General features: G+C 38.8%; 2 protein-coding genes across 3 annotated transcripts in view; one reads left to right on the top strand and one right to left on the bottom strand.

The window, feature by feature from the left end:
* Positions 1–3,823: 3,823 nt before the first annotated feature.
* LOC138005917 (complexin-like) lies at positions 3,824–4,168 on the bottom strand. Its single transcript, XM_068852090.1, has one exon. It carries the CDS (start codon positions 4,166–4,168, stop codon positions 3,824–3,826), a length of 345 nt encoding a protein of 114 aa, XP_068708191.1.
* Positions 3,826–15,000, top strand: part of LOC138008178 (TBC1 domain family member 15-like) — a 22,564-nt gene continuing 11,389 nt past the window's right edge. For both annotated transcript variants that reach the window (XM_068855406.1, XM_068855407.1), the window contains exons 1-7: positions 3,826–4,365; positions 6,265–6,530; positions 7,500–7,575; positions 11,074–11,335; positions 12,090–12,193; positions 12,579–12,646; positions 13,445–13,591. In XM_068855406.1, coding sequence (XP_068711507.1) covers positions 6,305–6,530; positions 7,500–7,575; positions 11,074–11,335; positions 12,090–12,193; positions 12,579–12,646; positions 13,445–13,591 — 883 coding nt within the window. In that variant the 5' untranslated portion in view covers positions 3,826–4,365; positions 6,265–6,304. The remainder of the gene's footprint in view (positions 4,366–6,264; positions 6,531–7,499; positions 7,576–11,073; positions 11,336–12,089; positions 12,194–12,578; positions 12,647–13,444; positions 13,592–15,000) is intronic.

Raw genomic sequence — 15,000 nt, 5'->3', positions numbered from 1 at the left:
TCAAAATAGCCCAACTAACCTCGTTCGGGATAACAAATTCTTTAGAATTTTTGTCTCAAAAACGAGGTTAGTTGGGCTATTTTGAATATGAACAAAAGAACAATTTAAAGGCAGCTATTTTTGCATACTTTAGGGTCTATTCTAATCAAACTGAAGCATGCACGCATCATGCAATCACGTAAAAATTGCACCATGTGATTGCCTATCTCGACTTTCTTTGATCACTGACCAATCAGAATGCTTGGTTTGTTGCCTTTTCTGTACCGAATTACCCCTTTCTGTACTGTGTTATCTGAAAATTGCATTTTATCACGAAACCCGCATGTGTCTACTGAAACGGGACCCAAAGCTCTGCGTGACGTCGCATTAGTTTGCTGACGAGTTTGAAGGGAGATAAAATGATAACTGCTAACGTAGGATAAATTGGCCACAAACGTGACGCTTTTGTTTCACACGACATCAAGAATATTGATATAATAAACATCACGCAATCTCTTAAGCAAAGGTGGGGTTAAATATCGGCCACCGCCACCTTTATGAAGGGAAATGACAACTAACGAGATCGCAAAAATTAGCAGCCCACAAACCCGTCTAAAACGGACACAACTTTGCCCTCCGATTGCACAGAAAAGACGAGGACAACCGTATGTAGAGGTAAGCGAACTTTATTTCTACATTTACAGCTTATTTTAGCATTTATAAGCTCAAAGTATGTTTTCCCATACAAAGTCTATAAATCGTATACCGAGCTTGGGCTGCCTGTGGCTTGTCGAATTATTCTAAAACGAAGCGGCGAATTAGCAGCCCATGACAGACCTAAGTCACCGACCTGCGTTACTAGGAATCGAGAACCGTAGAATTTATAGTTAACGCTAAGGAGAATGCACCACAAGCAAGAAATGGGTAGCAGCTCATATCTGAACTACGCCATGGCCCATTTATCCCCAAATACATTAGTCAGTGGCCGGGGTCAGTGGGTTAATAGGTTATCCGTATTTACTTATACCTTTACATTACAGTAATGTTCTCAGCAACTGCTGGTGATTCGTTATCTGGACACTGTGGTGCTGCCTTTTCTACCAAGGACAACGATAATGGTCAGTCGTCTGCAAACTGTGCAGTGTCTTGTGGTATAACTATGGTATGCATGGTAAGGAGCATACTATTCTGTTAAAAAAGCAGAAATTAAGATTACACCATTTGGCTTTTAAAAGATTGATTCACCAGTCTCTGATTTTCTAGTGCATGTGAAGCCATCAGAAGTGTATCAAGATTTGTGATTCAATTAATTGCTCCAAATAAAATCAAACCAAAGTCGCCATTGTTTGGTTTAATTGGGCGTTAGTCAGTTCTGATCACGAAAAGTTATCCCTCTCAAAAAGGAGCCGCTAAAATGCAATCTAAATAATTCTATTTTTCTCTCAGCTGGGATTGGCTCAGTGGGAGGCGCGGTGGCCTCATGGTCAGTGTGCTCGACTTCGGATCGACTGGTCCGGGTTCGGGTCCTGGACGAGGACATTGTGTTGTGTTGTGTTCTTGGGCAAGACACTTTACTCCGATCTCACCGTGCCTCTCTACCGGCGAAAATGCTGGGGATAACCCTGCGATGGACTAGCATCCCATCCAGGGGGGTAGAAATACTCCTAGTCGCTTCCTGCTACAGAAACCGGAGATAAGTGCCGGCCTGGTGGACCTTCTAGGCTCGTAGCAGACTTTACCTTTACCTTACCTGGGATTGGCCCAATTCAATAGTGACAACATGATATCTCTGTTTGTTGTTCCCCTACATACGAGAGAATGAACCCTTTAAAGGCCCACATTCACCCTACAAGCATTGCGTGCCGTGGTACAATTTTTATATATGAAAATCCCGCCAAAGCTGAAATTCATCCAATCAGATGGCTACGATAAGCCATGGAAAGACAAACAGACCAAAAGCCTGTCAATTGAGGGTCGACCTTTAACCTCTAGAAAAGTACAGGCGTGCATTCCTTGCAATAACCGAAAATGTTTCGGGCATTTATGGCAATCATCTCTGTATCTTCAAATCAAAGGTGTTCAAAGCACAAAACATTGTCACTATTTTTCATTTCTCATGCAAAATTGAGAACATGTCTGAGGACCAATGTTTCCAATGTCACACAAAATAGATTCAAAACTAGTTTATTTATAACAAATTACCACACAAAAGTTTGTACACTAGGAAAAGGAAATCTGGTGAAAAATCTAGGGTTTAGATGCTGGATTTGTCTGTGTATTCTGTAATCATAGTGACCAATAGGGAGCAGGAACCCATGAGTGGAAATGGCCTACTCTAGCCTGTTATATTTTGGTGGTTCATAATCTAGAGCATCAATATCTACTATTTACAATCCCTGATAGATGTTTGAATAGCATGCGAGAGGCACAGGAGTTGATCAAACCACAGCCCAAAACAGCCACAGTATAATTATTGAGTAAGAGGAGAAAACCACTGAAGTCATCTGTTAGTTACAACAATCAATGATTTGCCACAGCATTTTCTGTGAGGAAAGCAAAAGGCGATCTCTATGTGCTGCACACAAAAGGCTTTCATAATCAGTACAAATGACACAATTGTGACACGTACAATGTCCACGTAATCACATAATTTCAAGTGAAGTTTGGAATAAATAAGCATGGGTAATTTTTTTCCAAAGACAAAGTAAAAATTGAAGGAACTTTCAAGTGCTTATTTCTTCCAAAGTGCAGTCAAGATCATGTGATTGCTTATTAATAATATACATGGAAAAGTTTCTTATTCTAATTTAGCAGAAGCAACACACACACACACACACACACACACACATCCATGCAAAAATTGTGCCATCTAGCGCTCATATTTGATTGGCTTTTTGTGACTTTCTTTGATCACTTACCAATCACAATGCTTAATTTGTTACCTATTTTGCACTGAATTACCTCCTTCTGCATTACAGAAAACTGGATTTCTCTCAGCCAATCAGAATGAAGCATTTCTTTCATTATATATCGAGCCACTCACGTTATAAATTATGAGAACTGCTACATCATGAGTCCAAAAGAGGCAACCTCGTTCCCAGGGCTTTTTCCCTAAGAAAATGGGAAGGGCGGAAAAAGGTCCTGGCATCGGCCGGTCGATTCTATTTTCTTATTGGCTGGTTGCAATGTTACAATAATTAACGTAATTTTTATGCGATTTTTGTGAAATTTAATTTCATACTCAAAATGGGGCCAGTAAGGAGGCAACGCCAACTAAGATTTTTTCCCAGAAATCCGATTTGTATGCTTTGCTCGGAATATAAAGACAGTCATGCTAATTTATTACACCCACAATTTCTGGGTGTTTTTTTGGGTCATGTGACCGGCCAATGCCAGGGCCTTTTCCCACCCGTCCCATTTTCTTAGGGAAAAAGCCCTGGGAACGAGGTTGCAAAAGAGGGATACTAAAGATTAACAAAACAGGGTGGTCTACAGGACCCGGTTGTTCTAAAGCCGATTAATCCAGGATTAGCGTAAACTTTTGTTTCATGTTTTCAACTTTTTGTTGAAAGGTTATTTGCTTACTTTTGCTTTACAAGATTGACTTCTTCTAATGTAAAGTTCTACCGAATATCAGCGTTCAACAGCATTTGGGGGTAGAGAAATGAACTCCTCGGTTAATTCTTAATTTGTGATTAGCGTTGATCGGCTTTTGAACAATAGGCTCCAGAATTTGCAGTTTGTATTTGCATCACAAAACATGAGTAGTATTCTGTTGAAATGTTACGCTCCATTAATACAATATGCATGAATTCCAAAAGTACGCCTTCCAGATTGATTGACGTTACATTATATTACACTGTTTTTCTTCTCCCGCACTATTTTTCATTTTCTTCGCACTCGTGTCTTCCTTCTCGATTTTATTGGTGTTTCTTGTGTTTCTACTTTGATTGCCATTTCCCAGTCCGTACTTTGCCCTAATTTCTTCCCGTTTCTTTTCTCTCTCTGCGTGTCGTTTTGCATGCTGTTCCTGTAACTTAGCTCTCGCTACAGCATTTTCCTCCTCGAATTTGCGTAGCTCTTTAGCTGATGGTCCTTCGCCTTCCACACTGTCTTTGTCGTCGAAACCCAAGCTTTTGCTAACAGACGAGAACTTGCTTGATACGGCAGCTTTAGCTATGGAGTTCATCTTTCTTTTCTAGTTAAAACAGCAAAATCCTGGCTTGCTTGGAGGAGGTAAATGCACAGCCTTCTGGAAAGAATGCACAACGGTGGCTCCAGAAAATCAAAAAAATCGCCATTTATTTGAGTAACCAAGCCTTAAGCTTTGTATCCTGGCCTCTCGTTAAAATAACACGAATCGCATGTACGAGCTCAGCCTGAGAGGTAAGTACAGGGTTGTTTCCTTTCTTTCCTCCTCTGTTGTTCACATTCCATAAAGGCACACTGTCAAGACGTTCTCCTTGACATCTACACCATGCCTGAAATGTTTAATCAAACCACAAAAATCAAAAACTGTAGCTTACATTTCAAAAGTATTCGGATAAGCTTAAGCTTAAGTTTTCAGCTTAAACTAAACATTATAAATATTAAGCAATGCAAACTAAAAGCTGCAAAGGACAGAAGAGTTTTGAAAGGTCTTATAATTAAATTCTTTCGTCATTAAACAATCAGCGAACTTGCATGAGGACCAGATTGAACTATTGAAGATCTAGAATGTTACAAATTATAACATTTTTGCAAAGTTCTTATCACGAGAATGCTGATGTTAACTTAGTTAATTAATTTAAAAAAATCGTTAACAATTTTGAAACAGTTTTAAATGGATTTTGATGACAAGAGCCACTATGCATTATTAAGGTAAGCTTGAGAATAGCATAGCTTTATGCATCATCAGGAAAAACTTTCCTTTTTTATATAAAACAAATAGATTCCATTTAGTGCCATGTGTCTGTTCAGTAACAGATTGCAGAAGATGTCAAAATGTGGTAAGAACATTCAGTAATCTGATGCACTTGGGTATCACTTCTGCGCCACTGTTTGGTTCTGACCACATTTTGGCATCATCTGTAAATTATTTGTTACTGAACAGACACACAGCAACAAGTCAAAGCTCTATTACAAAACCCTCAAATCTGATTGGTCACTGCAAGCTGCTTTTTTTCCCTCATATACATTGTAACAGTGGGTGGTTTCCATTATGCCTGACCATCAGGTCGGAGACCAGTGGAACTAACCAAGGAAAAATGGAACGACAATTTTCATCAAAAGTCAATTTCCAACCGGACCGTTCCATTTAAGTTTCGACCAAAATTTCAGTTACATCCCAGTGAAGTGGGACTGGGAAAAAACTATACAGTAAAACTTTAGTTGTTTATGAACACTATTCTATTGGAAGATAAAAACAAGGTATTTTTGTTGTTGGAAAAACGTCATTAAGAATGCAAAGGAACAAATCTTGTGTATTATTAAAAAATCAGGTTATATCATTGAGCTAACTTTTGAAATGATAGCTCACCACTTCTAAGAAAATTTATTAAGTTTGGTTTTTGTGGTTTTGGGTCACATTTTAATTTCAATGTAGCCATTTTGATTCATCAGCTGACATGAGCAGTTTAAGTATTGGTTGTACATTGTGAATGAAAACCCTTTCAATCCTCCTTACATTTAAAGTGCCTGCTGGATTATCCAAACAGTGGAAACAAATTGTTCGGAAAGTTGTATAAGCTAAATGAAATGCAACTCTCTAGCCCATACATAGAGGATGTTACAGGGCTGTGTGGAGACACGAAATTTCTCTTCGATTGTTGAAAAATATTTCATGAGTGAGTGAAGCGAACGAGTGAAATATTTTTTAACACGAGCATCTTGTATCTCCAAGCAGCCATGTAATATGCTGTTTATTATATGAAAACCAATGAAATACTAAAACATTTCACTTTAATATCGAAAGGCATGATTTTTATGTGTAGCCAAAGCCACATGTGTGAAGATATGATGTTTTCATGCGACAGCTCACATGGTATTTCATTAGTGTTTATATGATGATTACCAATATAAAATGAAATAAAATCATGGGCAGAGTAACCTTTTCACCTTCAGAAGTGACTATTGTGACAAAATTTCTGGCAAACCGATAGGCATGGTTCTCATTTCAAATCAGCCAAGTTCGTTCTGAACTTGGCTTAAATTTCGCGTACTTACTGCTCTTGGCCTTTCAAGAATGTACAGTACTTTTTAGTGTCATCAGTAGTTGCTAGTTTTGGGCTTTTAATACTTTTGCAGTACAGCACCATGATGCACAAAATAGTTTGACCATCCGGGGATGTGTGAGACAACAGATGCTAAACAAGAAACACAAACCTTGCAGATTAATGGCCACCTGGGGAATGATGGAGCAGATTTAACGGACTGGGCATTTTCAAGCAATGAAAGCCCTGTTCAAATTAGTGAGCGCACCAGAGCTCTTGGTTGTGATGTATGGGAGACATTCTTGGACAAAGATGGCAGACTAATAAATGAATCAGCTCTCAGAAAAGCAATATTTAAAGGTACTGTTATATCCAGCTGCATCTCTTTGCTTATAAATTATTAAAATTGTTGCTGTTTTTATTACAATAAGATACAGGAAATAATTACTCCATTCTGATTGTTTGAGAGAAATGCAGTTTTCAGGTAACACAGGCCAGTGGAAAAAGAGGTAAGAAACCAAGCATTGTGTGATACGCGTGTGTTTCTTCTGCTAATTATGACACTGTCATCTTGAAATTTTTTTTGTCATGAATATTATTATTATTAATAAGTAATCACATGATTTTTCTTGTGCAATTTGGAATAAAGAAGCACTTGTAAATGTTTTCAAAGACTTCAAATTGCACTCGCCAAACTTTGTTCATCTTTGGGAAAAAAAATTTATGGAAGACATTAAAAAAGAACATTGAACAAAAGTGTATGTAAATTAAGGAAAATCTGAATCAGATATATACTGTCTAATTATGTACAGTCAATGATTATACGGCCCTCTGTAATTTGATTACTGGATATTGTACATACATGCCCACCCCTATGAGAGTATGAGAGACCTTTAATCTTACCCCCTCCCCCCTCCCTGTCCCAGAGATTAGGGATTTATTACCCTGCAAGCAGTTGTGCAAAGTACAATGTACGTCACACCCCACGTGATGCATTTGGCGTCACCTCATCTTATTTCGCGGGAAATCACTACACAGCAGGCTCACCCAAACACAGCAGTTACATAGCTGAACGCATGTGCAAGCGCCAAAACAAGACTAAGGTTACCAACTAGTTTTACCAGTTCAAATTTAATTTATTGATCCTTGGTTCTCAATTGCAGCACACTCAAAGAAACTAATGGTTGCTCGCAGTTGTTTCCCTCTCTGGAAACGTAGGAGAAACCAACTGCTTGCAGGGTAGGGATTTATGGAAATTCTGGGCAAATTGTACTATAACAATAATTAGTATAGTTCAATTTGCCCAGAATTGTGGTTTTCACGTTTCAGGTGGAGTTGATTTTAAAATAAGAAAGGAAGTTTGGAGCTTTCTCTTTGGACTGTACCCATTCTCATCTACAAAAAGGTATTGCTGTGAACAAGTTCATGAATCGTATGTACTTTTTAGGAATTTTTTTTTGTTTAAAGTCCATTTGTATTAGCCTCCTTTGCAAACATTCTTGTGACCCATCACGCAGTCTTTCCTCCTCAACGAACGTCTGCTGAAACGAGCCAGAAATTATGAAGACCAATCACAACAGACTTCCAGATTCTGGAAGTGCACTTTGGACCCTGAGAAATTTTGTGTACCGTCACCACAGGCACCACAAGTTCAGTGCGAGGGAATCCAACAAAAATATAAGGATTTGTATGGGAATCCCAATAAAGGACCTGAGAATTTTTACGAAAAAAATCTCAATTTAAAAAACCGTAACCTTATTGCAATTTTGGGTCGCTTCCTTCCTGTGTTTTTTTCCCAATTCGCTGCGGATTGAGCCATTATAGGCTCCTTGGTTGTCAACGTTCTTAATAAAAATAATACCAAGGCTGAACACTGAATTCTCAGGAGCCCAAAAAATTGAGTCAAATATTCCTGGATAAAATACTCCCACGGTTAAAATTCCACCATAAAATTCAAGGGAAAGGTTTTTCTTTTATTTAAATTGGCTAGCCACGCAATTGAAGCCCTGCCAGGGACATCAGGCGGCTGTTAAAGTGTCCCAAACGAAACGATAAAACGATGGAAAATATCCTTGCACACTTTGAACACAACACAGCGACCATTGAGTTCGGACAAATCCTTAATATTTTTGTTGGCTTTCCCTCACACTGAGCTTGGGCTGCCTGTGCAGTCACTGCAAGGAAATAGACTGTGTGTGTTGGGCAATTAAAATCGCCGACTTAAATTCTTATCAAAGAATAACTTAAATTAAGCGTATAAATTTCAGGGTTTGGCTGAGATATTTGCAGCTCTTCATAGAATGACCATGGTACTAATTCATATGGTTGAAACATTTCTCTCCTGTGCTTTTCAAACCTATTTGTGGCATTCGCTTGTGATTGATATCATATTTCTTTCTTTTCTTTCTTTTTGCTCTATTTCAGTGGAGTCGTTTCATTCAAATAACCACACTTTTTATGGTCCTTTGGTTGAATTTGTAGTGTCTGCAGAGAAGTAAACGAGAATATAAACACAACAATAAACTATTTAATTCTCTTCAATGGTGGTGTCGTCTCTACATTACTTTTCAAGCACATGGCCATGCCCATACATAGGCAATGCCAAATATGGCAAACACAACAGAATTGATTTAAGGTTTGCTTTAATTTTCAAGTCAAAGAAACACTGAGTACGAACAATCGCTTCACAAGACAAAAACATGAAGTTGAGTTTTGAAGATAACGATCATCACAGACTTTAAACAGCCTCAAAAATACAGGCTTAAATGTAAAGAAATGTATTTTTTTAAGCTTTCTTTTCACCTGTCTTTTCGCTACTGTCCTAGTTGCGATGGTTCTAGTGCAGTTTAAATACAAAATGCAGTCTTAAAGAATGCAAGTCAAGGAACTTGCTTAAAGAGCTGAAATGTGGCTGACTAATTGTATGGGGGAGGGGGGGGGGGTTACATAAGGCGAGACAGGTGAGAATCGTGTGATGTTGTGGAAAATTACTGGATTACTGGAAGCTTTGGCAACCGCTTTAAGATTGTAAAAGTGAAAGTACTTTGAGCTAAACAATGAGCTATTGACTACTGGACAAGCCTTGATTGCAAGGGTGAGGAGAATAGAGTACACTAGGGACAAGTGAGGAAAAATGAACTCCCTTCGGGCTCATTAACCCCAGTTAAGAGCTTAAACATGTACTGTTTTTTTTTTTTTTTTTCAAGCTTTCTTTTCGCCTGTCTTTTCGCTACTGTCCTACAGTGTAGTTGCAATGGTTCTAGTGCAGTTCAAATACACGAGTTCACAATACTTAAATATTTTTATTCACATTTTATATATATTTCCACAGCGCTTTCAATTTAAGATGAAATGACACCATGACCTTGCTAAGCACTTGCATTTTGATCATGAGTACAAATGCATACCCACCAAGGAAACATGTTTCTGAGAAATATTATGGAAGGACTTTGCCCCTTTCGCCCAAAAAAAAAGTTGATGCATTGACACCCAGGGAGACTAATATACACAGCCCCAACTGGTTCCTATGTAACTTGCCTATGATTTCCAGATGACAGTTACTTAACAAAGGGAAGAGAATGTGTGGCTCATTTCAGCAGAGGAAAGATTGCGTGACCACTCACAAGTCAGAATGTCTGTGAAGGAGGCCACATGTGTATTGGCAGTATTATGGTTTTCTTTTTCCTATGAATCATACATGTAGTTGTATTGCAGTTTATATTTTTCTTGCTTTAAATGTCTAGTAGTTTTAGTGTACTGGAATGTATCAGCACAGGTGCACACTCAGACATTATTGTGGGTTTAGATTAAATTTTTAATGAAAATAAAATTTTGATTGAAACAAAAAAACATCATCTGATTGGCTCTCTTGTTTGTCAAAATGATCAGTAAATTATTTTGTCTCTATGAGATGATGCTAAATAAAATTTAGGCTATGTTTAAGTCAAGTAAATTCTGGTATGTGGGGCTTCCAGGAGCTTCACATTATCTTACAGTACCATTGTTTACCCTCCCTCCACTTTCTTACTTGTGGGTAGTTAAATGCATCTTCCATACACTGTGTTGCGCTGTTTAATTAACACTTGCCTGGAGCCCGAGAGGGAGGGGGGGGGGACTCCCATATGAAATGTTCAGACGGGGATGATAGTCATCTCGGTTGGGGGTGTAAATTTTTGATTTTCGTCTTGCTTAGGGTGTTTCGGACAAAGCGCCAATATTTTAAGCTGCCAAGGTCTCGTTTAGGGTTCCGCAAAGAAACACAGAATTACGCGAAGAGAAACAGAGGTCAAATTTTCTTTTTAACTTGTTTTTAGGGGTCAAAATTTCCTTAAGCCACGCGCAGATTGGTCTCCTTTAGGGGTCACAAAAAGCTTGAGCCACACCCAGATGGTCTCCTTTAGGGGTTAAATTGATTCAAAATTTCCAACGAGCATCCCCGTCTGTTCCATGTAGGAGTCCCCTCCCTCCCGGGGCTTGGAGGTCCTCTGTTGCTGAGTTGCCACAGTTACATGTACCTCCTCATCCTCACTGCAGAGGGCATCCAATCCTTTAATTTGAATCAATGAGGAGTAAAAATCATCTGGAATTAAACAGTCAAATTTGTATCTGTCACTCTTTTAAGGGAAATGATTAAATCTATAAATTTCATGGAAAATCTGGCCTCAGTTGCTTTTACAGAGGTCAAAGAATGAGTACTAAAGAGGTTATTGTATGATCTAGATGTACTTGAAATGACCCTGCAAGGTAATTATCACATTCACAACAACAAGTAAATGTAACAGTTTGTTCCCACCAGAACTTCCTATTTGGACAACAGATGAAACTAGAAAAGATTCATTTACTGCACCATTCAACCTCATTTAATAGTCCTATCAATTCAACTTTGGGTTGTTTTTCACTGTAGGGAGAGAGAAGCCTTAGCTGCAGAAAACAAGGCTCGATATCAAGCCTTGAAAACGCGATGGAAGGGGCTGGTGGATACATACAAGCCCCCCGTAGAGCCTGATATCCCTGAATCAATGCCTCTGTATTTAAAAGAGTTCCAAGACTGCAACACTGACTTGAATCAGTCAGAAAGGGATCGTCTTTTGGAAGTTGCCATTGTAGAGCAGAAGGCATCCCTTGAGGGAGAGGATCAACTTGTGTTTCTTAATTTTACTGCGAAGGTACATGTGTATGTTTATCATTAAAGGCGCTGTTACACTGTGAAATGTTTCGTGCAACTTGTCTTGCAATGTTTTGGCGACACTGTGGCGGGACAAGTTGCAAGAGCCGTTGCTGGAAGTAGAATTAGGTTCTACTTTTCGTGCAACTTGTCTCGCAACGATTTTGGCCGTTGCAGGGTATGTAACACTGAGAAATGTTTCGTTCAACTTGTCCCGCCACAGTGTCGCCAAAACATTGCGACACAAGTTGCACGAAACATTTCACAGTGTAACAGCGCCTTTAATGATAATTAATATGTTTGAATGATGATGATGATGTGGGGGTACTGTCAGGTGATGAATGTCTTGCAGCTCAAGGAAAGTAAATCACTTGTTTAATTCTCAACATGCATTTCATTAGTGTTCTTGTTGTCATAACAAAATATTTACATTTCATGAGCGCGCGTTGGATCTGAGATCACATCCCACAAGGGCGAGTGTAATAATTATTTTACTAAATTGACGCAATCAGTTTCCATATTAGGACATACGATATATGAACTGATATCCAAGAGGAGTGAACCAATCAAAAAGCTAGAAATGCAATATCCGAGGTGGAAAATTTAATAAGATACCGGTAACTATAAGATACAGTAAATTATTTAATTTCATTTCTTGTAACTTTTTTTTTTTATTTTTAGTATCAACATTTAAGTAATGAAAGGAAATGACTGTAAACCTTATTAAGCAATCACTCTGCAACTGTCTATTTTAGCTTCATGCTAATCGTAAGCCAGTGGATGTGGCAAAATTACATTCGTCTATCAAAGTCATTGACAAAGATGTTCCAAGGACAGACAGATCTCAGGTGTTCTTTGCGTAAGTTGAGTAATTAATTCATCTTTTCAATGAAAGTGATGAACATTAACTTGTGCACTTGTTTTGTGTGTTTGTTGCACACAAGGTTCAATGGCACATCTATTCGGCTTCCAAAAATGAGAACCTTTTTTTGGCGAGCTAGGGGCAAATTCTTTCGTGGGAAAATTGTGAAATCAAGGGTAACCCAAAGAGGTGGAAATGCTATTTTTGCATTTTCCTCAAATATGATTTTAAACGTCATTTAATTTTTTTGACCGGTTGTGCTTGAAATTTGGGGAGAAACCCTCACATGCGTGCCTCCAAGCATCCTCCAACCATTCTTGGAATAATCTTGAACAAGCCTCAATTGACATTGACTAATAACTGTTTTCCCTTTTCTTTTCAGGGGAAAAAGAAATCAAAATCTACTTGTCCTGCGGGATATTTTGATCACATACAGTGCTTATCATCAAGGTAAATGAATAACAGCAAGGAGATACATTGTAAATAAGGTGACATTGGAAAGGTGTGAGATCAAAGAACGTGGGATTCTTCTCTTTTTTTTTTCCATTACGGTCACCCCTCCAATAAAGGATTAATTCCATGTGCTATAGCAACGGAAAAAGATGAGTGCTTCAAAAAAAAAAAAACTCCTTGGAGCACTTTAGCTGCAGAATGCCCGGCGGCTATTGTGTACTATTGTTATCTTGTAGTTGCATTGTTTGAAGAATGAGGCATACAACAATACACGCAAATATGAAAATAAGTGGCCGGGTATTTTGCAGTCTATCTCATCCTGGATTTGCTTTGAGCAAATCTCGTGTATTCCACGAGTAAAAAAATATTACTTAGAATTTGTCCATTTTTTTTTTTTTTTCATTGACTATGTACTTGGGCTGTTCACTCTTTCGTATTTCAAATGTTAGAATTGCAAATATTAGAATTGGCAGATCTTTGTTGGCGTCGAAAGAGCTGTGGTTCAGAATTGCAGTGTGACGCTTTGACGATTAAGGGCTTCAAGAAAAAAATATGGGAGTAGTTGGCTAAAAAGTCCAAAGCTACTTGCCAACTTCCCCCCGCATCACGCAGCAGGGTGTACAACTGAACACAACATGTACAACCCAGCAGTGCGGTATCCGTTTGCAAGTAGCAAGTTGCTCGCTTGCGTTTGCTCTCGCTTAGCGCTCTCTGGGTGTATTTCCTTTTCATTTGATTGGGCCATTCGTTACAGTATTTGCGTACCTACTAAGTGAAGCCTTTTCTTTGTCCCAGATGTTGGATATGTTCAGGGAATGAACGACATTTTAAGCCGGTTTTTGATCGTCTTTGGCTCTGAACCTGAAGCTTACAGGTGTTTCGTTAATTACATGGAAACAGTCAAGGACGACTTCCTGGACGACGGCATGCTCGACAAAATTAGTAAGGCAAACGTCAACGTTTTCAATTTACAAAAAATAAAGTAAAACAAGAGTTTGTTGTAAGAGACTTTCTGAGTGTAGCAATGAACCTACAAACTTCCTTATGACGTCGCTGAGGCCATTTTCCCTTCAACCGATCGAGTTAACCGAATCCTTAATTAAAAGGGAACCTCCTGTCCACTCCTTCAAAGCGATCATTTTAAAGCGGAGGAAGTAATGCTTTCGATCAAATTTGTTTGAAAGCTCTTTTCAAAAAATGTTTGTATCATTAAAGAAATTATTTTCAGAATCGTTTATTTTCACTCCCGAATCTTGAAAAACTGGTGTATTAAAGAGCTTTATGTTTTATAACAACAAGGCGACCGCAACTCTTCCCAATTTTTCAAATTGACAGCACCAGTAAGGTTGAAAGTAAAAGCAAACGATTCTGATATTCATTCGTTTCGGATACAATCGCTTTCGTTGGAAATTGTTTTAAACAAATTTGATTGTAAACATTATTTTCTAAGCCGTAAAGTTTTTTTGTTGTTCTTGTTCTTGTTTTGGTTGGAGTAGAGGTCCCCAACAATTTATGCTTTTGTGTCCTGGCTGATGCTTGTTTTCCCAACTACCTCCTTAGCATGCAAAACGTACGACGTAAATTTTGCTAATTTATAGCACACAAATTTATTGGCCAGCGTCATGATAATTAAGCATTGTTCGACACTAAGGCTTGCCCGATTACCCGGGGCAAGCGTAATACATCCGTGGGCAAGTAAAACAGCTCTAAGACTTGCCCGATCGGGCTTTTAGAATTTTTGTTCGACTAATATTTTGCGGAACGATTTGATTGGCAACGAACAAAGTGACTAGTAATATAACATAGTCACCGCAAACGCGATAAAAAAATAACAACGCTACGCGGTACGGGTGCCAAAATTTCCGGAAATTTCGGGCTGAAGTTAAATGGAAAGGTCCGTTTCGATTCGGTTCGACTGGAATATTTGGGACCACCTCTGGAGGTGGTCCTCTTTGATGACCGGTCGGTCCGGTCCGACCGAAACGTGCCGTTTCATTTACAAAAATTCTCGTTTCCAGTCTCACTTCACTGTGATCTAACCGAAATTTCGGCAATCTCGTACCCAGAGTCCTCGGGCTTTTTGGCCAGCGGGTGAGCGCCCGGAGAGACTCTGGGATAATCGACTCCATTTTCCCAGAAAACGTGGGTTCCGGTCCTATTACGTATGCTTGAGTTTAACCGGAAACAGAAAGGAGAAAACCGTAAACAGTAGAAATGGCGGATTGAAAGTGTTCGAGAAACAAGAAGTTTAGCCTTACACACAAAGAAAATGGAGAAATGATCATTGGCTTGCTGTAACAGCAAGTGAAGATGAAACCTCTGATGCTATAGGTAAGTGCATTTTTGGTGTT

The sequence above is a fragment of the Montipora foliosa genome, chromosome 6, assembly GCF_036669935.1.
Source record: "Montipora foliosa isolate CH-2021 chromosome 6, ASM3666993v2, whole genome shotgun sequence".
In the NCBI taxonomy this organism is placed as follows: Eukaryota; Metazoa; Cnidaria; class Anthozoa; order Scleractinia; family Acroporidae; genus Montipora; species Montipora foliosa.
This window is presented reverse-complemented; position numbering and strand designations above follow the sequence as displayed.

Coding starts and splice junctions, on each gene's coding strand:
- LOC138005917 (XM_068852090.1), bottom strand. CDS start 4,168: ATGAACTCCATAGCTAAAGCTGCCGTATCAAGCAAGTTCTCGTCTGTT.